This window comes from Dama dama, chromosome 11 (assembly GCF_033118175.1).
Source record: "Dama dama isolate Ldn47 chromosome 11, ASM3311817v1, whole genome shotgun sequence".
Lineage (NCBI taxonomy): Eukaryota > Metazoa > Chordata > Mammalia > Artiodactyla > Cervidae > Dama > Dama dama.
In genome coordinates, this window is record NC_083691.1 from 5,172,651 (window position 1) to 5,195,508 (window position 22,858).

The following is a 22,858-nucleotide window of genomic DNA, read 5'->3' on the forward strand; positions in this document are numbered from 1 at the left end:
TCACTGTTCCCAGGATGTTACCTGGGAAGCTGCAGCTCAGGTAGACAGGAATAGATTTGGATTCACCCACAGCTTACCTCGGGTCTCCCTTTGCCGGGCCTGTCCTGGGTGACATCACACACTGTCTTCCTTCTCACCTTGATCGTGCACACAAGCCTTCACTGTTTCTGGTATACAGAAAGTGTGGGCTCTGGGCCAAGGTTGCTTAATCAGAATCTGCCATTCCCTTAATTTTATGAAATGCTTCCACAAATAGTTTGCCCCAGCACCCTCACAAACCTCCTTAGCCTACCCAGAGCAGGCGTTAGTATTCCCGTTTTGCACACGAGGAGCCTGAAGCCCAGTGGTGCCTTTGGATCGTGACCTGCCCCAGCACCGCTAGCCTCAGGTGGTTTCCAGGTCTGTCTGTGCCGTGGTGGCCCCTAACCCCCTGATGCATGAGGAAATGTGCGGGTGGATGGCCCTGCCTCTCCAAGGCCCTGGCCTCAGGTTCCTGGTTCCTGGGGGTGCTTCTTCTGGGTGTCTCATTGTAGACTCTTGACTGCTGGCTGCGTTTTGTGAGAAGCCGTAGTTTTAACAGCTGGAGGGCAGAGGGAATGCGCAGCATTCAGAGGCCACTGAGTCAGGGAGTGGAATCTGCTGGAGCGTTAATGGATGAAACCCGACTCTGCGAGGTTGTCACTCTGCGAGGTTGTCACGCCTCTGTTAGGAGCCCAGGGCAGCCCAGTTTGATCTCTCTGCAAATGACAGGAGAATTCTCGGTTGTGAAACGCCTGCCGCTTGGGAGGCCTCCCATCTTCAGGTCAGCCCCTTTCTCCCTAGCAAACCTGGGGACACATTTTCTTAAAACATTTCCAGCCTCCTCCCCCTGTTTCGTCATTCTGGCGCCTACGCAGTCCTGAGGTGCTGAGAGGGCAGTGTTGTGGCCGTTGTCCTCTTGCCCAACCAGCCAGTGTGGTTTTACTCACGTTTGATGTCTGCGCAGCGCCATGATTCCTTCAGACTGAGGTTCCTCTGAGCCCCGTGTAGGCCTAGCAAAGCAGAGCGCTCTTGCCTTGAGTTAGAGAAGCAGGTGCCTGACTCTTGGAAACGGACAGTAAATAAAGGTGTCAGTTGGTAAAAAGAGAAAAATAAAGTGAGGGCAGAGAGACCCATACTGGGAATGGGAGAATGATATTCTAGTGCTCTGCACAACACCATTGGGGAAATACACCCATTGAGAGGAGCTAAATCAAGTCTCTGAAAGTTGTCCCACTAAAGGAACTAATTACTTCTTAACTCCATTTATATGGTTTTTCTTTGATATTCCCATGAAATCCACTATTTAAAAATTTAATTTAAAATGACATTCCTCATTATTTTAAAATAATGTTCGGAATCGTAATCACTTTATTATTTATCACTTTTTTATGTATTTATATAGTTTTAAATCTCCTTTTTTAAGAAATTATCTTCTTGTTCTTGGTGGGTTTTGTTTATTTAGTCTCTGCAGCTCAAAGAGCCCATGGGTGGGAGTTTTCCTCACACATACTACCCTTAATTTGCCCTGGGCAAGTAATCGGTTCTACTCGAATGGATTATCCATTTTTGGATTTATCTATCTATCCCTGCCAGCCAGCTGGGACCTGGGTTGTTGACCTTAGGTTCACTGTAAGGAGTGTGTTTACCCACTGACAGTGGATTCAAGGTACTCCACAGTCAGAGAAGAAAGACCTGGGTGTGGGAATGTGAATGCTGGGAGGTACAGGGCTCTATATTTTTATTTTCTTCCTTGGTGAGCTTTCCTCAGAAGCAGAGATACTCTGGATGCTGTTAGCAGTTGCAGCAGGAGCAGTGCCTAAATTTCTGCTGTCTCTCCAGCTTCCTCACCCTTTAACCCCAGGGCTTCCAGGTCCTTTGGGAGAGCCATCTCATCTTATTGAGAGGGCACTGGGTCTGCAGGTCAAATGTGGGAATCTAGCAAGGAGCCCTAGAGAATGGGCTTTGAGCACTAATGCCTCTGGCCAGTCCCACACTGCCCTCAGGACCTTGAATGTCCTGGGGTTTCCCAATTTGACTTCCTGGATAGACATGCACAGTACCCTAGCATCCTACAGCCATCAGCAAATCAGTCCTCACTACACTTGCTGAGATGAGCGGTGATAGTTCAGTGTGGTGGAGGAGGAGACCCCAGGCGAGTCTGTCTCTGTCTAGGAAGGGACTTAGGAATACCTAAACTACTTTTCTCCATCCAGCCCCTTCTTCTGCCTCCAAGTCTGGCCTCTGTATCCTGATTGCAGTCCTTAGGGAAACAATTTGACTTAGTTTCTGCACCAAGAAGCCCTTTCCAGTGACATCAATCTCAAAGTGATCTACAGGAAATGTTATTTATTTATTTTAAAATCACTCCCTTTAATCTCTCTCCTCCCTCCTTATGCTTAACATTTCCTTTCAGAACCTGAGCTGGCTGGAGGAGAAAGAGAAGGAAGTTGTCAGTGCCTTGCGCTACTTTAAGACCATTGTGGACAAAATGGCCATTGATAAGAAGGTCCTGGAGATGCTCCCGGGGTCTGCCAGCAAGGTGCTGGAGGCCATCTTACCCCTGGTGCAGAGTGACCCTCGGATTCAGCACAGGTGAGTTGGGCAACTGGCCGTGGAGGTATAGCGGCACCTTGGTTTGGGGGCCATTCACACCCGACATTTCTACGAACAGTGAGGAGTACCAGGAGGAAAAGGAGCCCTCCAAGCCCCTGCCCCCAGACTTGCCCCATGGTCTCCACTTGGTTTTCTCCCAAGGTTGAGGTCACTGTTACTCATGAGGCCTCGACACTGAAGAAGCTCACCACCACTGCTGGAGGGTAGCCGCTGGGTAAGCCTGTGGTTCTTTTTTCATACTAGCTGGCTCATTGGCAGTCATCCCATTGATTTGGATACATTTTCCCCAGTTCCCTGTGTTAACCATAGTTTATTGTGACACCAAATCCTGCCAGTATCTAGCTGCTTAGAGACCTTGACCACTTACATTATTAAGCCAAAAGAGGTAGAGAGGAATCCCAGTAGAGCATGGATTAGTGAAATGTTGAGTGGTATCAAGCCAGGTCCTCCCAGATGGCAGCTGGATTCATTGGAAGCCAGGTACGGGGATGGAGTCAGCCTCTGTTGGGTAAGCTTCTTTTTTTTGCTAGAGTTCGTTTTCCTCTGAAAGGTTAGTCAGTGGCTTGCCTCTGTGTTTGTTGTTAACCACAGAAAGAAAAGCAGTATTGAATGTAATCTTCAGTGAGAGCCTCACAGGAGTTTTCTCACGAGAGGCTGTCAGATGCCTGCTGGCTTTGTTTTCCTTCCCTGGTACATGTTCGGGATAAACATCTCTCTGTTTCAGTTCCTCAGGATGGTTTAGTGTCCTTGTAGCCCCATGGGGCTAAGCTTTTATGAACTGCTTTCAGAACTTGGCAATGAAGTACATAGTTTTCTTCTTTTGGGAGATAAAGCAAACAGTATCTTCATTTCCAAGAAGCTACCTGCCCTGGGGTTTTTGCCAACCCCTGTAGGTTCTGCTGACCTCTGTAGATGGTGGTCTTCTGGCTGGAAGCTCACTGGAGCCAGTTGGTGGGGAAGGATGCAGCATTGATAGGGCTCTGCCCGGTTCTGTCTTCACTTTCCACAGCAGGCTGCCATCATGTACCCAAGCCTCTGGGGCAGCCAGTTGCTTCAGTGCCTTGTTCAGAGGCCCATGGAGGCCTCTGTGAGACAAGTGCTGTGCTTTCCCACAAGGTCCCAGTGCCCGGCTCGTGGACAGGCCTGGTGCGGCTCTCCTTGGAGGGAATGTGCCTGACAGTAAGCTCTTTTCAGGTGCATAGACGGCTTTCTATGAAATGCTCTGATAGACATCTCATGGGCTGGGCCCACGACGGGAGAGTTCAGATCTGGTTGAGAACACCAACTCCCCCAGTTTCTGATGAGGTGCCGATTTTATGGAGGGCGAGTTACAAGAGAGTCACACTTACTAAACTTCCTGGGGGAGGAGACGCTGGGGCTGGACCTGACGTCAAGGCAGGCGCTGGATGGGCTCTGGGGGCAGGAGAAGACGACCAGAGGCAGGCAGGTGTGTCCCGGGAGGGAAGAGATGTGCAGTCGTGTGAGCAGAGTGTGACCACGTGGGCACCGCCTGCTGGAGCCCTGTGCCCACCACCTCGTACGCCCCCCTCCCTGGGAGAGTCAGCACGGCCACCTTTGCTGAGTCCCGTGAAAGTGCTGGCCCCGCACTGCTGCCCAGCCTCGCGTCCCCAAGTGTCAGCCAACGGCTCTGCTGGGGAAGCTACTTTCTAGACACACAAGCTCTGGAAGACTTGATCAAGTAATGTGACAGTGGTCTGGGGTGTTTTTTTGTCTGTGGGGAGGTTTTATAATTACTTAACATCTATAACAATTTCCTTGATGGGAAAAGAGAAATGCCTGGGTGTGGCCACAAGGAACAATGTTTTTTTCCCTTTTGTTTTTTCCTGGTGGTCCTTTGGTTAATACCATTTAAGGGATTTTTCCTCCTGAAATTTTTCGAAAGCCAATTGATATTTTTATTGCTCTCCCTGACATGATCAAAATACCCCCTCAAATGTTTCTGTTAGCTTACTTCCACCATCTCATTTCTCTTGGCACATTTGTTGGTTATGTGTATGTTAGTTGCTCAGTCATGTCCCAATTCTTTGTGACCCTGTGGACAGGCTCCTCTGTCCATGGGATTCTCCAGGCAAGAATACTGGAGTGGGTTGCCATGCCCTCCTCCAGGGGATCTTCCCAGCCCAGGGATCGAACCTGCATTTCCTGCATTGGCAGGTGGATTCTTGACTGCTGAGCCACGCGGGAAGCCCGTTTGTTGGCTGGGAGGGTATTATCCTGCCTCCTCTGTGGGTGGGTTCCAGCAGGCAGATTGTTGGCTACCCTTCTCTCCTGTTCCCAGGGCAGTGGTGACGGGCCTGTGAACAAGCAGCTGGCTGCTCCTTGTGGGCAATGAACGGAGGTGTGAGAGCAGGATCCCTGCTCGCCCTCCATGTAGACGGCTGTGCTCTGTTTTGGAAGCAGATGAGCTGGTCCTCTGGACATCTTTATCGTACAGGACCCTCCTTCCTTTTTTAATGTCTTTCCTATGACATTAAGACACAGGACTGTTCTTCCTCCAAGCTAACCATGTGAAGGGTGGACACAATCACTGATATTTTTAGGTGCTCTCAGGAAAATGTTAACATCCAGTGCAGGTAGGAATTGAGCGTCACAGAAAAGTGACCCCTCCCACCTCTTTCATCTAATTACCGCCAGGTGCTTTGGTGGCATCCACTCAGGCCGGGGGTGAGAAGCCCGTCTTTGTTTAAAAAGGCCTCATCTGGCCTTGCCTGGAAGGAGAAGGCAGAACTGCTAGGAGCACCTTCCCTTTCAGGACCACGTCACCTATGATCCAGGACCCAGGAAAGTCTAAAAGTTTTGTTTTATTCTCCTAGTCATCCTTCCTAAGAGAATAGGCGTGACATTGAATACTCTGCATTTATATCATCCTCTAAAGCAACCAAACCCTGGCTTTCTTGTGGCTTCTTTCTTACATTTTTCTTCTTTGTAATGGGACTTGAGGAGTTTGCTTTCAGTCTTTCTGACTCTTCTTTTCTCCCTGTTGGAACACGCACAGGGTAGAGTGAACAGCAGAGTAGAGACCAGTCTCCTGGAAATTCTCTTCTTCCTTATCTGATTCTGAAGAGCTTCTTGTTAGAGCATTGTTTTGTTCAGGTGTTTTTTTTTAATGGCTATATTTTTAGAACCTGTTTTAATCATCTTACAATATTATGTATTTTTCTTACAATTATATCTATGGAGAAAAAGCATATCTTTGGCTGCTTAATATCAGCTTCTTTTTTTTTTTTTTTAATGGAGGAGATAGCAGCCCGCAAGTTTTCTACACTTTTGTTCTTCTTCTATTGTAATGCATAATATTCAAAATAGAAAAATAATTCTTTCCATAAATCCCCAGAATAATCATCTTTAGTTATTTTAAAAATATGTGTGAGGTATAAAACATCTTCATTTTGGCCTCTACTCTGCAACTGTTAGGGCCTCCAAAAGTACTTGGGGCTTGTTTTGTGTTGTTGCAAAGTCGATGCCTCTCCCACCACCACAGGTCACCTCGCCTCTGCCTTATCCTTCTTAAAATACCCTTCACTAGTGCATTCCTCTGACTTCTCAACCATGGTTTATTGCAGGGGATGACAAAGCCAAGCCAATGTTAGGAGGAATTCTAGTAAATTTCAGATCTCTTTGAACTCATATTTAAAGGTTATTCCTTGGGACTTCCCTCGCTGGAAGTGGTGGTCCAGTGGTTAAGACTTTACTCTTCTACTACAGGGGGCACGGGTTCAATCCCTGGTCTTGGAACTAAGATTAAAGAAAAATTTTTTAATCAAAGTAAAAGCTGTTCTCTAAAAGACCCTGCCTGCTAAAATCCCACAAACCTGTTGGCTCCTCATGACACATATGAGTTTTTACTTTCTTAACTCCAAAAACATTTTATATTGGTGTATACCTGACTATTTGTGATAGTTTCAGATGAATAAGGAAGGGACTCAGCCATGCATATACATGTATGCATTCTTCCCCAAACTCCCCTCCCATCAAGGCTGAAGCTTAGGTTCTTGCTGTGTCATTACAGAAAGAATTCAGTGAGAGACAAAGTGATAGGTGAAGTGAAGTTGCTCAGTGGTGTCCAACTCTTTGCGATCCCATGGACTGCAGCCTACCAGGCTCCTCCGTCCATGGAATTTCCCAGGCAAGAGTACAGGAGTGGGTTGCTATTTCCTTCTCCAGGGGCTCTTTCCGACCCAGGGATCAACCCAGGTCTCCCACATTGCAGGCAGACACTTTACCATCTGAGCTACCAGGGAAGCCCAAGTGATAGGTAAGAGGTGGATTTATTTAGAGAGAAACTCACTCCATAGAGTGTGGGCCATCTCGGAAGGTGAGAGCAACCTGTGAGTTTTTATCTAATTCAGAATAAGAAGTGTACAACACTCTGACCTAGTTGGAGGAGAGGAAGGTGGGCCATTCCTTGAGAGATGTTATCAGAATCTCATGGAGGATGTGAAGTTTGAAAAAGCACATAAATTCTCGTGGTGGAATTTTTATACGTTTTAGCTGAGAAATGAAAAAAAAAACTTAGGCCAGAATATAAAGCTCCACAAAATCTTCATGGGATGTATGAAATAGGTTCAGGGAGGGAAAGTGTATTTATTAAAAGGAGGTGCAGATTTTATAGAAAGGACTGAGAAATCTGAGTCACTGAGAAACTAGGTCTGTGCTAAACAGAAGACTTAAAGTGATGGCCGTGCTTTGGAGTTTTAATATTCTCTTGAAAATCTCCTCCTGCTTCCAGCTCAGCCCTCTCCTCCTGCTACAGCCGAGTGTACCAAAGTCTCGCCAACCTCATCCGTTGGTCTGACCAAGTGATGCTGGAAGGCGTGAACTCAGAAGATAAAGAGATGGTGACAACTGTGAAGGGGGTCATCAAGGCCGTGCTGGACGGAGTAAAGGTATGTGTGGGTTCCCAGTGGTCCTCAGCAGGGACTTGGAGCTGTTTGTCTCACAAGAACTCGTTCCTAAACTCCTGAACATCGGAGTGAACGTCTTCTGGTGTCTCTGCTGTTGGGTGCCACTCTGTCCCCCAGCTGTTTCTGTCTCTCTGGTACACATGCTCTTACAGCCATTTCACCTTTGGAGGGCTGGGCCCATAGTTAGAAAAGCTGCCAGAGGCAGTCAGCCTGTTCCAGGCCTTGTGCTAAATCTGCACTAAGTCTTTATACTACAGCTTTGGCTGTGCATGCCTGCCAGCTCGACAAAGTCCAATGGAAGCTGTTTTTGCATTGACTCTTAGCAAAACTCCCAGCATGTCAACTGCTACCTTTTCATATTCTAAGAACGTCTTAGTAGAAAAGCAGGACTGAGATGAGTTAGAAGTAAAACTGGAATCTTTGATGTAGTTTGTGAATTTACTACCCAGGGAAGTCAGAAATGGCATAATAGAAAATTATGAATCATTGTTAAGGTGGGAAGCAAAGTCCTTCTAAGGAAGGTTCTATGGTTCTGGAATTGGGGTCCAAGGGACAAACCCTAATTGAGAAAATAAGTCCCAGTGGATAAGGAGCAAGACAGAATGTAGGGCAGGAAACAGGTGGGAGCCTTCAGGTCAGGACGAGGGCTGTAAGCGGTGAGCAGGTGTGGACCCTGCTGTTAGATGATGCTGTGTGATGTCGTGGAAGGAGGGCTAGGCTGGAGCCTAGATTTCACTCCTGCATTCGCCTCTATTTACCAGTCTGAACTGGAGCAATTTCCTCAAGTGCTCTGAACCTTAGTTAACTCATCTATAAAACACAGGCAGTTATGGCACCCTATATCATGGGGCTAATCAGTTCAGTTCAGTTCAGTCGCTCAGTCTTGTCCAACTCTTTGCGACCCCATCAGTCTCAGCACGCCAGGCCTCCCTGTCCATCACAAACTCCCGGAGTTTACTCAAACTCATGCCCATCGAGTCGGTGATACCATCCAGCCATCTCATCCTCTGTCGTCCCCTTCTCCTCCTGCCCCCAATCCCTCCCAGCATCAGGGTCTTTTCCAATGAGTCAACTCTTCACATGAGGTGGCCAAAGTATTGAGTTTCAGCTTCAGCATCAGTCCTTCCAATGACACCCAGGACTGATCTCCTTTAGGCTATAGGAAGGATTAAATTATTTAATGCATGTAAAGCTTTTAGAATTATGTCTGGCATACAAAGCACTCAGATCTTAGCTGCTATCTAGTAGTAATTATGTGGTGCTAGAGGTGCACTTTGCAAATAGACCTCTTGGCTTGAAAAACTGTGTTCTTCTTTCTAGACCCTCTTGTCCAAAATGGCAGCTGGGATACTTACCCTAGGTCCAAAGACTTCCTTCCCCATTCAGCTGTGCTACTAGACTCCTAAAAGCTGCCTCCTTCGACATATATTCCCCAGACGCTCTGGAGAGTAGAGTAAGGATCTCCCCGCCCCCAATGGATAGAAATGACATACGGAAGGCTGAGAACGCATTGATTAACACCCCACGCTGCTCCAGAGTGAGCCGTGTGGACTGGGCTGATCCGGGGGGCTCCCTCTCTGTGTGAGCAGGGCCGCTCTGTCTTCGGGGGCTTCCTGAGCTCACTCAGAGGCGGAGGGACTGGACGCCATCACAGCATCCTCTGAGAGTTCCCAATCTCTTCATCCCCGGAACAGTGAGGCCCTACACCATCAGCTTTGGCCATGAGACCTGCAGAGGCAGCCTGGGGTCGCTTTCCAGACGTGGCACCTGGCCACACATTCTCCCATGCGAGCCTCTGGTCACTCTCTGAGGTCAGCAGGACAGGTGAGACGTGACCGGGGCCATGCGTCCCTGTCGGGGTGCCTGTCATATGTGCCTTGCCTTGCCTCTCCCTGTCCAGGCTTCTGGAAATGCTGTCACTGACAAGTGTTATTTCTCAGGTGACGTTGTTAAGGCTTCCTTCTACTGCATGATTGTAATGAGATGTTTAAAACAAGTCAGGACATCACAAATAGAGGAGTTTCCAGGCATTAAGCTTTGTGACGTTCCCAAGTGGATTTTCTTTGTGGTATCATTAACATGTCACTGTCAGTTGAAAAGTTGTCTAAAAGAAAATTTATCAGGTTTTTTCAGATTGACCAGGATGAGAGAGGGGGAGGGAGCAAGAGACACCTGTTGATTATGAACCTCTCAGTGTCTGAACTTTTCCACAATTGTCCCTAAAATATTTTAAGCAGAACAGAGATTCTCTCAGTGAGAAGCTCGGGAAATTCACATTTGTTTCTTTTATTCAAGAAGCCGTTAGTGAGAATCTCCTGTGTGCTGGGCAGTTGGTGGAATTAGGAAGATAGTGATAAAACTGGCACAGTCCCTGACCTGATGGAGTTTACAATCCAAAGGTGGAAAGGGCAACAGCCAAAGACCCATAATTGTATAATTAATTATAACAGGACTGGGGTTATGGAGGAAAATGAGCACGAGGTCTTACTTGGGTCTTGAGGGACCTTCATTTTTCAGGGTGATCAGAGATGCTTCCCCAGGAATGCTCCCACGGGCAGGCTGAGGCCTATAGGATGAGCAGGAGCTGGCCTGCATCACTAGGGGATGTCTGTGGTTGGAGTCAGTCAAGACAGCAGGGATGATCCAGACCCCATGGTGCTGGCGTTTGTTAAGGTCTGAGTTGTCATAACAGCTGACAATTGACTCACCACTTAACTCAAAGGCCTTCACTTCCCATTTGCTGTAGGAACCACCTCCAGCCCAGGACTTGGCTGTTGGAGGGCTGAGTTTCTTGAGGTCAGACGGATACACAAGTTTGTCCTTCAAAACCAAGACCCCAGCTCTTCCTCATTTCGCCTTTCCATCATTCCTTCTCTCAGGTGTAGAGCTTCTTACCTGTCTCCCTGGACTCTGCTCTACCTCTTTTCAGATCCTCTTGGATCTCCCTGCTGAGCCCTCCAGCTTCTTCTCCAAGAGCACACACACACACACACACACACACACACACACACACATTTAGTTTTTTGATTGAGGGGGAAAAAAGCCTTCTTCTTGCACTGACCTGGGGGAAAAACTTTGGAATACCCACAGTTCTGTCCTTTAACAGTCACCAACCAAAACTGTGCTTGTGTTCCAGACTCACCTTGAATAAGGTGAACATTTTGAAAGAAATATTTTCCTGACTGTATGAGCTAGGGGTAGATCTGGCTACAAGTAAATCCAAAATAATCCTGGCTTCAAGAGGTAGAACTTTATTTCTCCTTCATGTGTAAGAAGCCTAGCAATAGGCAGTCCAAGGCCAGTGTGGCGTTTTCACAGACTGGCCAGGATGTGGTCTTCTATCCTGGTTTCCCATCATCATAACACACAGGTTCCACTTTGTGGTGCAGAATGACTCTTCAGTCTCCATCAGTTACAACTACTAGCAAGGAAGAAAAGAGAATAGGAAGTTGTCCCTTCTCCATTTGCCGGTACTTATTCCAAGCCCTCACAAGCTCTCACATTTTATTGGCCAGAACTTAGTGACCAAGTAAAATTCTGTTAACAAGGAAGCGCAGATATTGTGGGGCCCCTGGCTGTCTCTGCCACACTGACATTTAAGATCAGCCATCACTTTTATTCCTTGTTCAGCCTATTTTAAAATTTTTTATGATGACAAATTTTAGACATTTGCAAAAACAGAACAGTGTAATGAAGCCTCATCACAGAGCTTGCACAGTTGGCCAGTCGTTGCTTCCAGACCTCTTCCCGCTCCTCTGGATTATTTGGAAGTGAATCTGAGACATCCTAACATCCGTTCATCTGTAAATACCTTAGCACATAGCTTCGGAACAAGGCACACTTTCTGCGAAGGGCCAGATAGTAGATGTTCTAGGTTTATGGGGCTATGCTTGGTCTCTGCTGCATATTGGCCTGTTGCATAGTCTTTGTTTTTGTTTTAATTTCATTTTTTAAAACAAAACTTTTTTACCTTGAGGGCCTTACAGAAGTGTCAGGGGAGTGTAATTTCCTCAGTTCTGTCTCATCACAACAAAAAGTTGAAGCGACAGACTTTGTTAAAGCCCTCGGCGCGTCACAGCTCTCGAATGGTGTTACAGCTCCGTGTTACAGCTCAGTTTTATTCAGAAAATAAAGGAAAATACATCCTCGAGGCATGAGGGCATGCCAACCCAAAAGACTGGAAGAGAGAGAGAGAGAAGGAAAAAGCACATGGGTGCGCTCGAGGAAAACCCCCGCCCCCCAGACCTTTGGCTCCTCTTTTTATGTTTTTTTTTTCATCCCCCGGGCCCATCCTATGTAAATTGGGCTAGCCAGGACCGCTGTTCTACCTGAGGTCCTCACTCTGGTCCTAGGACCTTCCTTTGTTCTATTTTCACGGGCTTCTCCCTTCCTTGTCTTTTAGCCACCGCCATTCTGGGCTCCTTTTTCCTATGCTAACTACCTAACAGAAGCAAGCCCTGGACTGGATTTGGCCTGGAGGGAGTAACTTGCTGATTCTAAACAGTTTGTTTTTCAATTTCAGATCCAAATAAATTCCACACACTGTTATGCATTAATAGTGTTTAAAATTCTCCCTTCTCTGTAGTTTTATCCTTGCAACTTATTTGTGTGTGTGTGTGTGTGTGTGTGTGTGTGTTTAAGGAAGGGTTGTTTCTCCTAAAAGTCTCCCATACTTTGGTTTTGCTGATTACATCTTTACAGTATTATTAACATGTTCCTCTGTCTCTTGGGGCTTCCCTGGTGGCTCAGATGGTAAAGAATCTGCCTGCAGTTCAGGAGACTTGGGTTAGATCCCTGGATCGGGCAGCTCACCTGGAGAAGGGAATGGCTACCCACTCCAGTATTCTTGCCTGGAGAATTCCATGGACAGGGGCGCCTGACGAGCTACAGTCCATAGGGTTGCAGAGTCAGACGCGACTGGGCGACCAAACCTTCACTTTTCTTTCTGTCCCTTGAATTTCCCAGAAAACTAGGCTGAATCAGATTCAAGTTTGTGTATTTAGAAGAATGTTCCCTGGGTGCTGCCCTGCACTTCCTTCTAGAAGCATCTTTCCCTTTTTGATGCTAATAGCTGTTGATGGTTATTGCTTCAATGGTTCATTCCCTGGGGTTGCTAAATGGCAGCATTCTAATTCTTTCTGCCTTCCCTTCCTCATTCCTTAGCGGGAATACTTTGAGAGAGACCTCCCCTTGTTAGTCATGGTTACCCTGTGTTATAATTCCCAGGGAAGAGGCAGGATCAACGCTCAGTTCCTTTCTTTACTTATAGGTTATCAGAATGAGTGTTTCTTTGCATCCTTTAACATGACCCGTGGATTGAGATTTTTAATGGAGCATTCTGAACGCAGGTGTATAAACACACTCTGTGTCCAGTCCATTGCACATAGGACCCGTAGTGATGTTCCTGTCCCGTCTTTGAGCAGTGACAGCTTCTTCAGGTTGTTTCTTGAGTTCATTTTGATATGACCTCAGAAGTCTTTGATAGTTTTCTCACTTTGGGGTATGAAAAGATGTTCCAGGTTCATCTTGTAGTTACTTGGGTGTGAATGTGGTAATAACTTTATTGAGACATAATGCCTCCACCGTACACTTCACCCATTTAGAACGGACAACGTAGTGATTTTTTAGTACCTTCTCTGCATCGTGCAGCCATCTTCACAGTTGATTTTAGACCATTTTCGTAGCTTCAGAAAGGAACCCCATACCCTTTGTACTATCCCCAGACCCTGCCCTTGTTCTCTCCATCCCCCCAGCCTTTGGTAACTGCTAGTCTACTTTCTGTCTCTGTACATTTGCCTCTTCTGGACACTCTACATGTATAAATGGACTCATGAACTATACTGTTTGACCTTTTGTGATTGGTTCTGTCACTTAGCATCATACTTTTGAAGTTCATCCATGCTGTGGCGTGTATCAGTACTTTATCTCTCTTTATTGCCAAACTATGCAAAAGACCCTGATGCTGGGAGGGATTGAGGGCAGGAAGAGAAGGGGACGACAGAGGATGAGATGGCTGGATGGTGTCACTGACTCGATGGGCATGAGTTTGAGTAAACTCCAGGACTCGGTGATGGACAAGGAGGCCTGGCATGCTGCGATTGATGGGGTCGCAAAGAGTTGGACATGACCGAGTGACTGAACTGAACGGAACTGATACTCCATTGCATGGATATACCACATATTATTTATTCATCGACGTGTGGACATCTCGGTTGTTTCTCCCTTTTGGCAGTTTTGGGTAACGCTGCTGCTGCAAACACTCAGGTATAAGTTTTTGTTTGGGTTGTTGTTGTTGCTCAGTCATGTCTGACTGTCTGTCTGGATATATGTTTTTATCTCTCTTGGGTATACACCTAAGACTGCAGGTGCTGGGCCATATAGTAACTCTGTGTTTGATCGTGTAACAGACCACCATACTGATCTCTAAAGCAGATCTACCATTGTATGTCACCACCAGCAAAACACGAGGGTTCCAGTTTCTCCGCGTCCTCACCAGCATGTGTCACCACTGGCTTCTTTGATACAACTACCTAGTGGGTGTGCAGCAGTACCTCACTGTGATTTTGATTTTCATTTCCCTGATGGCTGATGATGGTGAACATCTTTTCCTGTGCTTACTGGCCTGTAGAGAAATGTTTATTCAGATCTTTTGCTTATTTTAAAATTGTGTTATTTATCTTTTTTTTTATTATCATTATTACTGAGTTGTAATCACCTAGTACATTTCTTCCCACCAACCTGGCATCAGCCAGATTCCTCAAGGGAGCTCCGGTCCCCTTTCTCAGGGAATGGTGTTCAGAGACCTCACTCCACAGTTCCTCATTGCTCCTGATTGACCACGTGCTTAGTTTTGTTTAAGAGAAAACATGTCCTGAGTTTATTCTGGTAGTTCCAGTTCACTTCCAGGATCACTGGAGTTTTAACTTAGCCTCATCAAGCTTATATCTTAGTTTCCTTCCTCCAACCCTGAAAAATCCCAGTTTTCAAAAATATCAACGTAATGACACATTTGTCTTTTTCAGAATGCAAACACAGCAGTCTCAGAATAACAGCAACCTCCTCCATCAGCATGAGTATTAGAAATTATTAAAGATGTGTTAGAGTTATTTTTGACCTTCAGGTTATCCATCATTTTGCAGTTATTTGAATAGTTCTTCTTTGTGTGGCCACATGGCCACATGGTCCGTCCCATGTACCTTCTATTTGCGTACTTCCTGTGTGCAGTGTTCTTAGCATTCATTGCTTTACACAGGCAGAGAAGGAGAGGGTAGGGGAAAGAAGAAGACGACAGGGTATGTGTAGAAGGAAACTGCTGCGTAGGAACTGTGTGGATGTACTTTCATAAGTCAGAAAAGGCATCATGCTGCTATTTCAGGTTCACATACTCCAGGTTTGGGGGTGTTTTGTTGGTATGTTTTTTAAATTACAGGGTATCTTAAAGTAAGATAAGCCCTCCCCAGTCCACTTTCTGAGCAGTTCACCAAGTATTTTTCTAGTAGACCTGCTGACATGAAGCACTGCACTGAACATATACTGCTTTTTCCTTCTCACAGGTGTTGGGTGTAGAAGGACTTCCTATCCAGCTAGAAGCTGTAGCAGCAGCAGCTCCTTTGGGGCCGTGATGTGTTCTGCTCAGTTACAGAGTCAGGGGAAGGGCTTTCAGTGATAGGGTAAGCTCGTTCAGGGCCTTTTTTGGGGTGGTTCCTGAAAGCTTTATTGAAGACACAAGTGCTCAGTTCCTCAGTTACACCCCTTCCCCATGCCGGCCCGGCCCCGCCTCTGGGCCGGTGGAATCTGAGCTCTCCTCCAGCTGCCTTGTGTTGAAGCTGCTGTGAACTCCAGAAGCAGCCTTCAGGAGTCTCCCGCCAGCCCGCTGCCCGCGGGCACCTTGCCTACTCAGCACTCTGCCTCGTCCTGAGCACAGACGGGAAGGAAAACACTTCCTCTGTTCTGTTGCTGCCTCACCCCCACTTAGGATGGGGGCAAGGAAAGTCCCTTTTTGTCACCATGAAAGTCACACAGGGTCTGGACTGCCCTGTGATTGCATTATACCTCTGTAGTTACAGGAAGCTCCCCAGTGGCCTGCATCCAGCAGACAGCTCTCCGGTAGAGGGCTGTGTTGTAGCCGTATGCTCAGGGCCCAGCGGGGACAGAGGATAGATAGTGACAGGTCGGGACACGGCCTGAGCAGAGCAACAGGCCCCCGGCTGCAGAGGAGGGCACTCGCCAGCTACAACATGTTTTCTTCCTGTGTGAGCCCGGAGGGCTTGGGCCTCCCCACACACAGCCTGCATGCCCACTGCCAAGCAGGGACCAAAAAGGCGAGAACAGATAGGAGTGTGTCTTACCTGAGCCCCGAACTGTGCTTTGACTGGACGAGGGTCATTTCAGATGGAAGCGTCTCTGTGATCACTTGGTATGAATAAAGTAAACATGGAAATGAAGTATTATGCATTTAGAAAGGGACTTTTCCAAATACCTTTCTGGCCTCTGAAAACTGCTTCTCTGTGAACTGGAAGTTGTCTGATGCACAGCCGCCGGCTGTGGACCCAGTCTCGGTCGTCTCAAAGTCTCTCCTAACCTGTGCGCAGGAGGACCGGAAAGTCTGACGTCCTCCCAGAAATCCGGCTTCAGTGGGGGGCGTAGCTCTCTCAGTGGGGTTGAGGGTGTTGGCACAGTCGCCAAGGATGCGCCCATTCTAAGGGCTCTCTTACTACCTGTGGCCGTGAAGGCGTGCTGGTCAGCCAGTCTGGGCTGGAGGGCATGGTCACCATGCCCCTCACCTGCCACTCTGGGCCTGGGCCTGGTGGGGTGGGGCCTGGGGGCATGGGCTCTGCCGTGGTCTGGAATGCGGGTGCACACTTGCATATGTGTGCTGTCTTCAGTGATTCTGTTGCTGTCGTTCATTAGTTGACTTCACACAGCTGCTTCTCCAGAAAGATGGCATTCTAATTATAGTCCCTCAGGAATTAGTGGAATGTTCTCCTGCCTCGGCAGATGCGAGTGTACACACTTCTCTGTCTTCCCTTGCTCTGCTCACAAAGAGCATGAGCGTGAGTGTGGGGCTTCCAAGGACTCCCCCTGATGCCACGCCCACAGGGTAAACTGCCTCCCCCATCCCTCTGCAGGCGTGCGGGGGGGCAGCCTTCCTCTTCTGATTGCATCAGCTCTTGGCTCTGTACCCCGTCTGTAATCACCAGCCAGGTAGCTGCTCCTTCAGCGTGTGGGGGTCATGTTTAACTTGTAGATGGTGGTAAACAGCCAAGGCTGACCTTCTCCTCCGGTCTTCCAGTCCTTGATTGTGGGCGACCGCCACTCTCCTCATCTCTCCAGGAACAGGCATCGACTGTGACAGAGTGGAGTGACACTGACTCCGCTTATATGGAGTATGCCTGTTTTCTCTTTTAATTGGTATTTCAGAATTACTGTATGTTCACTGTGGCAAATTAAGAAAAAGCAGAGAAGCAAAAGCAAGAAAATAAGAGGTGTTTCACAGTCATATTTTTTTTCTATACATGTGTTCTTGGTTGTGTTTTGCTTCCAAAACATATTATGTATACACCAATGTACCATCTGGTGGGTTCTTTTCCACTTAACATTGTATTGTCTTTTCACACTATCATATATTCCTATTCTGAGTTTTCTTAATAGTAGTATAATGGTCCATTGTTTGATTCTATCATAATTTATATAATCAGTACCTAGTTCAGTTCAGTCACTCAGTTGTGTCCGACTCTTTGTGACCCCATGAACCGCAGCACGCCAGGCCTCCCTGTCCATCACCAACTCCCGGAGTTTACCCAGACTCATGTTCATTGAGTCAGTGATGCCATCCAACCATCTCATCCTCTGTCATCCCCTTCTCCTTCTGCCCTCAATCTTTCCCAGCATCAGGGTCTTTTCAAATGAGTCAGCTCTTCACATCAGGTGGCCAAAGTATTGGAACTTCAGTTTAAACATCAGTCCTTCCAATGAACACCCAGGACTGATCTCCCTTAGGAAGGACTGGTTGGCTCTCCTTGCAGTCCAAGGGACTCTCAAGAGTCTTCTCCAACACCACAGTGCAAAAGCATCAATTCTTCAGCACTCAGCTTTCTTTATAGTCCAACTCTCACATCCATACATGACTACTGGAGAAACCATAGTCTTGACTAGATGGACCTTTGTTGACAAAGTAATGTCTCTGCTTTTTAATATGCTGTCTAGGTTGGTCATAACTTTCCTTCCAAGGAGTAAGCATCTTTTAATTTCATTGCTGCAGTCACCATCTGCAGTGATTTTGGAGCCCTGAAAAATAAAGTCAGCCACTGTTTCCACTGTTTCCCCATCTATTTGCCATGAAGTGATGGGACCAGATGCCATGATCTTAGTTTTCTGAATGTTGAGCTTTAAGCCAACTTTTTCACTCTCCTCTTTCACTTTCATCAAGAGGCTCTTTAGTTCTTTACTTTCTGCCATAAGGGTGGTGTCATCTGCCTATCTGAGGTTATTGATATTTCTCCCAGCAATCCTGATTCCAGTTTGTGCTTCCTCCAGCCCAGTGTTTCTCATGATGTACTCTTCATGTAAGTTAAATAAGCAGGGTGACAATATACAGCCTTGACATACTCCTTTTCCTATTTGGAACCAGTCTGTTGTTCCATGTCCAGTTCTAACTGTTGCTTCCTGACCTGTATCGGTACCTAGTAGTGAATATTTAACTCTGGAATATTGACTAGTCTGATTTTATCTGTGACATAGAATGCTGCAGTGACCATTCTTTGTGGCTTAATTTTTTTTACATGTCCATATTATTTTCCTTGGGTTAAATTGTTATAAAATGTATGCAGGTATTTAAGGCTTTTGATGTGAACTGACAAGTAGTCATCTTTTAGAAAGACTCCCCAAATCATTGCTTCCCTCCATCATGGAAGTCTGAGAGTTTCTGCTTTTATTACCATCAGAACTGGAGAACTTCCAATGATTATTGACCATTGGTTTTTACATTTGTGAATTTCTTTTTTTTTTTTGGTGTGTTCACTTTTTTCTAGTTTTTGTGTTTTTTCAAAGAACGCTTGTTCCATGAAGGAAGTTAATACCATGAAGGGCATTAACTCTTTGCCTTAGCATACTTGTTGAGGTTGCTGGGTAGGGCGTTTTGTGTTGGAGAGGCTTTGCAATCTGATCTAGGGGCACACTGCCATGTTGCCCCACTCTCTTCCATTGCCTTCTCCTCTGTAATTTTAGAAATAGTTGTTCATGATGAAAGCCTGAACTTCTCATGTGACACAAGTAGGTCCTACCCAGGAGTGCATCAACAGGAGAATGGGTGAAGGAATTGTGGGTTTATCCATACACTGGAATACAACTCATCAACAGCAAGGATCACACAAAGACACAGCCATTTACACTGAGTAAAAGACGACGGATGAATGGAGACAGAGTGGATTAGTGGCTGTCAGGGACCACCTAAAGGTGCAGAGTTTCTTTTGGAAATAATAAAGAGCCCAACACTGTGGACAGACTAAAAACCACTGGATTGCACGCTTTAAATGGCTGGATGTTATGGCATAAAGCTGTTCAGAAAAAGAAGATAGACACAAAAGAATACATACTGTGTGGTTCCACTTATATCAAGTTCTAGGCAGAAGTGATCCAAAAAACAGAAGTGAGAAAGTAGTCAGTTAGGGTGGGGCAGATGGACCAGAGAGAGTGGTGGAAACATTTTGTTCGGGGTTTTTTTTTTTTAATTATTTATTTGACTCTGCTGGGTCTTAGTTGCGGCATGTGGGATCCAGTTCCCTGACCAGGGATCGGACCCTGGTCCCTTGCATTGGGAGCACAGAGTCTTAGCCACTAGACCACCAGGGAAGTCTCCCATTCTGTATTTTTTGAGTGGTTCTCATATATAGCCATCAAAACTCATCAAAGTCGGGGGAAATGCATTCTCATTGAAAGAAAACCAAGTAAACCCTAATTGGTTTTTTTTTTTTTTCCTCCTATTAAAGAAACTTATTTTCTGAAGTCATTTCTCTGCTGGGTGATAAGCCCTGAACTTTCTGTCCAGTGACAAAGATCCCCACCCATCATCTCTGGGTACCCACAGATGCTGCACCCACAGACAGCTCACTCTGGGAAACCACCTTCCCCCAGACCACAGGCTTGATCATTAGTAGGCAGCGTCCTGGCTTCAGAGAATTCAGAGCAGGTCTTCCTCCACAAACCGACTGGGAGTCACTGCCAGGAGTTTGTGTGATGGATTTAGTCATTCTGAGACAGTGGGCTGGTCATTTCCCCTTTCCAAGAGGAAGTGTCTTTATGCATGAGAAACGTCTCTGCACGTTGTGGAGGTGTTTTGGGTGGGTAGGGCATGCTTTGGGAAGTCATGCAGATTACCTGAGTCAAACAGTGCTCACCCGTAGGGTGAGTGGGGACTCCAGGCGGTGGAGGGCAGACAGCTGGCCCACCTTGTCAGGACATTCAGCGTGAGGAGCTCTCCTCATGTCTCACCTCGTTTCTCTTGTGTGGGGGTAGGAGCTGGTCAGACTCACCATCGAGAAGCAGGGGCATCCGTCTCCAACAAGCCCCGTGAAACCCAGCTCCCCAGCCTGCAAACCTGACAGGTGAGTGCTAACTAAACCCTCCAGGGGTTGCGGTCTCGGTTGGTGGACACTTGAGAAAGAAGGGAGCCCTTGCCAGGCAGACTGTGCCCAGTGAGGCCCGTGGTCCCTTTTCAGTGACCTCTGGGTAAGAGCCCAGATCACCGTGAAGTGTGTGTAGCTCACACCTATCTTGAATGATTGTCTGGTCTCAAGATGGTCTTCTCTCAGGACACTGTGTGATGTGCAGAGTGACCCCACCTACACTCTTCTTGACCTGCTTCCTCCCATAATGAGAAACAACTTTGAAGGGTTGGGTTTTAGGGGTTTGGCTTGAGAGCATTACTGGGGGTGATGTGGACAGTTTAAGGCCTTAAAATAATTTCTACTCGCGCCCCTAGTGAAAAAAATAACACCTTCATTTAGTGGCATTTTTAAGCATCATGCAGTCCAGAGATCCCTCTCATAGATGAGACGAAAGTGCAGACTCAGGGACTGTGGCCAAGCTTCCATGGGTGATCAAACTGGACTTGGAACCCCATCTCTGCCATGGAGCCCAGGGCATAGTGTCAGCTTTGTGTCCTGGGCCCCTTGGATACTTCCCTGTCCCGGTCACATCCTGACACTCTCAGTCTCTGCGTTTGTCCTGGGGCCTTCTGTAACCCCGAGTTCTCCTCAACCCTCCAGCCAGTCTGAGCTCCCCCTGACGGATCGAGAGATGGAGATTCTAAACAAGACGACCGGCCTGTCACAGTCGACCGAGGGGCTCCCAGACTCTATGGACGAAGAGGTTGCACCCCCCAAGCCCCCCTTACCTGGTATTAGGGTGGTTGATAACAGGTACTTTTCCATTTTCCTAGCTCTCTCATGTCTTTACGTGGTAATTTGACAAACGGATGGTGCCAGCCAAAAAGATGGTGCCATTAGGGGAAGAACTTGCTCTTCAGGCACATTGGTGGTTTGACCTTCCTTGGGACAGCTGTCTCCAGAGGACAGGAATCTGGCCCGGTGCCGGCCCTTCGCCCTCCCCTGCCCCCTCGCCCTGAGAACTCCCAGCAGCTGCCTTTTAGCCCTAGCCAATCAGAACCTGGTACCATTTGTCATGAAAGGAAAAAGCAGGGACTTTCAGATGCTAGGCTTTTGGCAGAAGGGGAGTGGGATGGGAGTTGAAAGTGTGGAAAGTAGGATCAGTGTCTAATAATGTAAGAACCCCACATCCCACACCCTAGCATCTGTATAAAGGATTTTTGTTCAGGTTGTCTGGTTTGATGGGGTTCCTTGCTCTGTTTCAGTCCTCCACCAGCACTGCCCCCAAAGAAGAGACAGTCGGCTCCATCCCCCACCCGCGTGGCCGTTGTGGCCCCCATGAGTCGAGCCACCAGCGGCTCCAGTTTGCCTGTTGGAATTAATAGGCAGGTAATTAGCCCCATCCAGAAAGGCAGAGGTCGGTTTCAGGTGTGGTGCATTGGTTCCTAAAACTGAAAGAGGCCCCGTGGTCTTCAGTCCCTGTCTTTGGTCACAGGGAGGAGCTCTCTCCCTGGGCAGCCCCCGTTCCTGAATGGTCCTTCCCTCCACAGGCCATGGTGGGGTTCTCTCCCAGGGTGGGGAGATGGGGCCCAGCCCAGGGCCTCCCTTGATCAGAGCACTCCGAGCGCCTGTAGAGGCCCCTTTTCTCAGAGGCGCCGTGTGCGTAGTGTTTACTGCCTGCAGCCAGTTTCTGCACATCCCAGTATTTCCTTTGCCAAGTATACGCACCAGCTCCCTCCCCTGGGCTCAGCCGCCACCCCCAGCAGTGACTTGGGCCTGTTCTCACTTTGCACGCGAGGACTTTGACGTGGACTGTTACGCACAGAGACGGCTGTCGGGAGGCAGCCACTCGTACAGCGGTGAGTCTCCCCGCCTGTCGCCCTGCAGCAGCATCGGCAAGCTCAGCAAGTCGGATGAGCAGCTGTCCTCTCTGGACAGGGACAGCGGGCAGTGCTCCCGGAACACAAGCTGTGAAACGCTAGGTGAGCCACGGGCATGCGCGTCACCACCGCCAGCTTTGCACTTCCCGGTGGCTCCTGTGAGGTCAGATGGTGAGGCCAGTCACTGGCTCTGTTGACCTTAAGTCACTCAGGATCTGAGCCATGGTGTCCTCTTCTGCAGAATGAGAATACCAGAGACTGTCTCCGAAGGGGGTTGAAGGTTTATTGCAGTAACATTGTGAGACTGCAGAGACACGGCAACGGTCACTGTTATTACAATTGGTCCGCCAGCGTGTCACTCAGCTCCCTTTGCTCAAGGGGGGCCCATGTGCTCAGAACTGTAAACGGAGGGGAGGGCCCCGGGCAGCTTCTGACAGAGGACAAAGGCAAGTGAGCAGTATGTGCTGACCTCAGGTGGTGGGGCCGGAGGAGGGTCTGCAGGCAGCTTGGCAGAAGGTGTACAGAGCACTGAACTGTTCATGTCCCGTGAACTAGACATTTCACTTCTGAGAGTCTGTGTCTTAGGAACACAGTCAGAGGTTTATAGGAGGATTTCTGTGTAGAGACATTAATCTCAGCATCATGAAGAGCCCTGGTAAACTGGGAACAACCTGACCACTCAGTGTAGGAAATCAGCAGACTCGTGACATGCCCCCTTGGAGGAACAGTATGCAGCTGTGCTAAAAACCAGTGGACCAAGCCAACACTGCTTGTGTGGTATTTCCTCAGAGTTTAAAAAACAGAATCCAGGGGG

At 47.7% G+C, this 22,858-nt stretch overlaps 1 protein-coding gene across 6 annotated transcripts in view; it reads left to right on the forward strand.

Moving 5' to 3' along the window:
• LOC133064366 (rap guanine nucleotide exchange factor 1) overlaps positions 1-22,858 on the forward strand; it is a 136,710-nt gene that overhangs the window by 72,894 nt on the left and 40,958 nt on the right. For all 6 annotated transcript variants that reach the window (XM_061154349.1, XM_061154355.1, XM_061154351.1 and 3 more), the window contains 6 exons: positions 2,435-2,613; positions 7,385-7,541; positions 20,073-20,161; positions 20,825-20,977; positions 21,430-21,553; positions 21,963-22,146. In XM_061154349.1, coding sequence (XP_061010332.1) covers positions 2,435-2,613; positions 7,385-7,541; positions 20,073-20,161; positions 20,825-20,977; positions 21,430-21,553; positions 21,963-22,146 — 886 coding nt within the window. The remainder of the gene's footprint in view (positions 1-2,434; positions 2,614-7,384; positions 7,542-20,072; positions 20,162-20,824; positions 20,978-21,429; positions 21,554-21,962; positions 22,147-22,858) is intronic.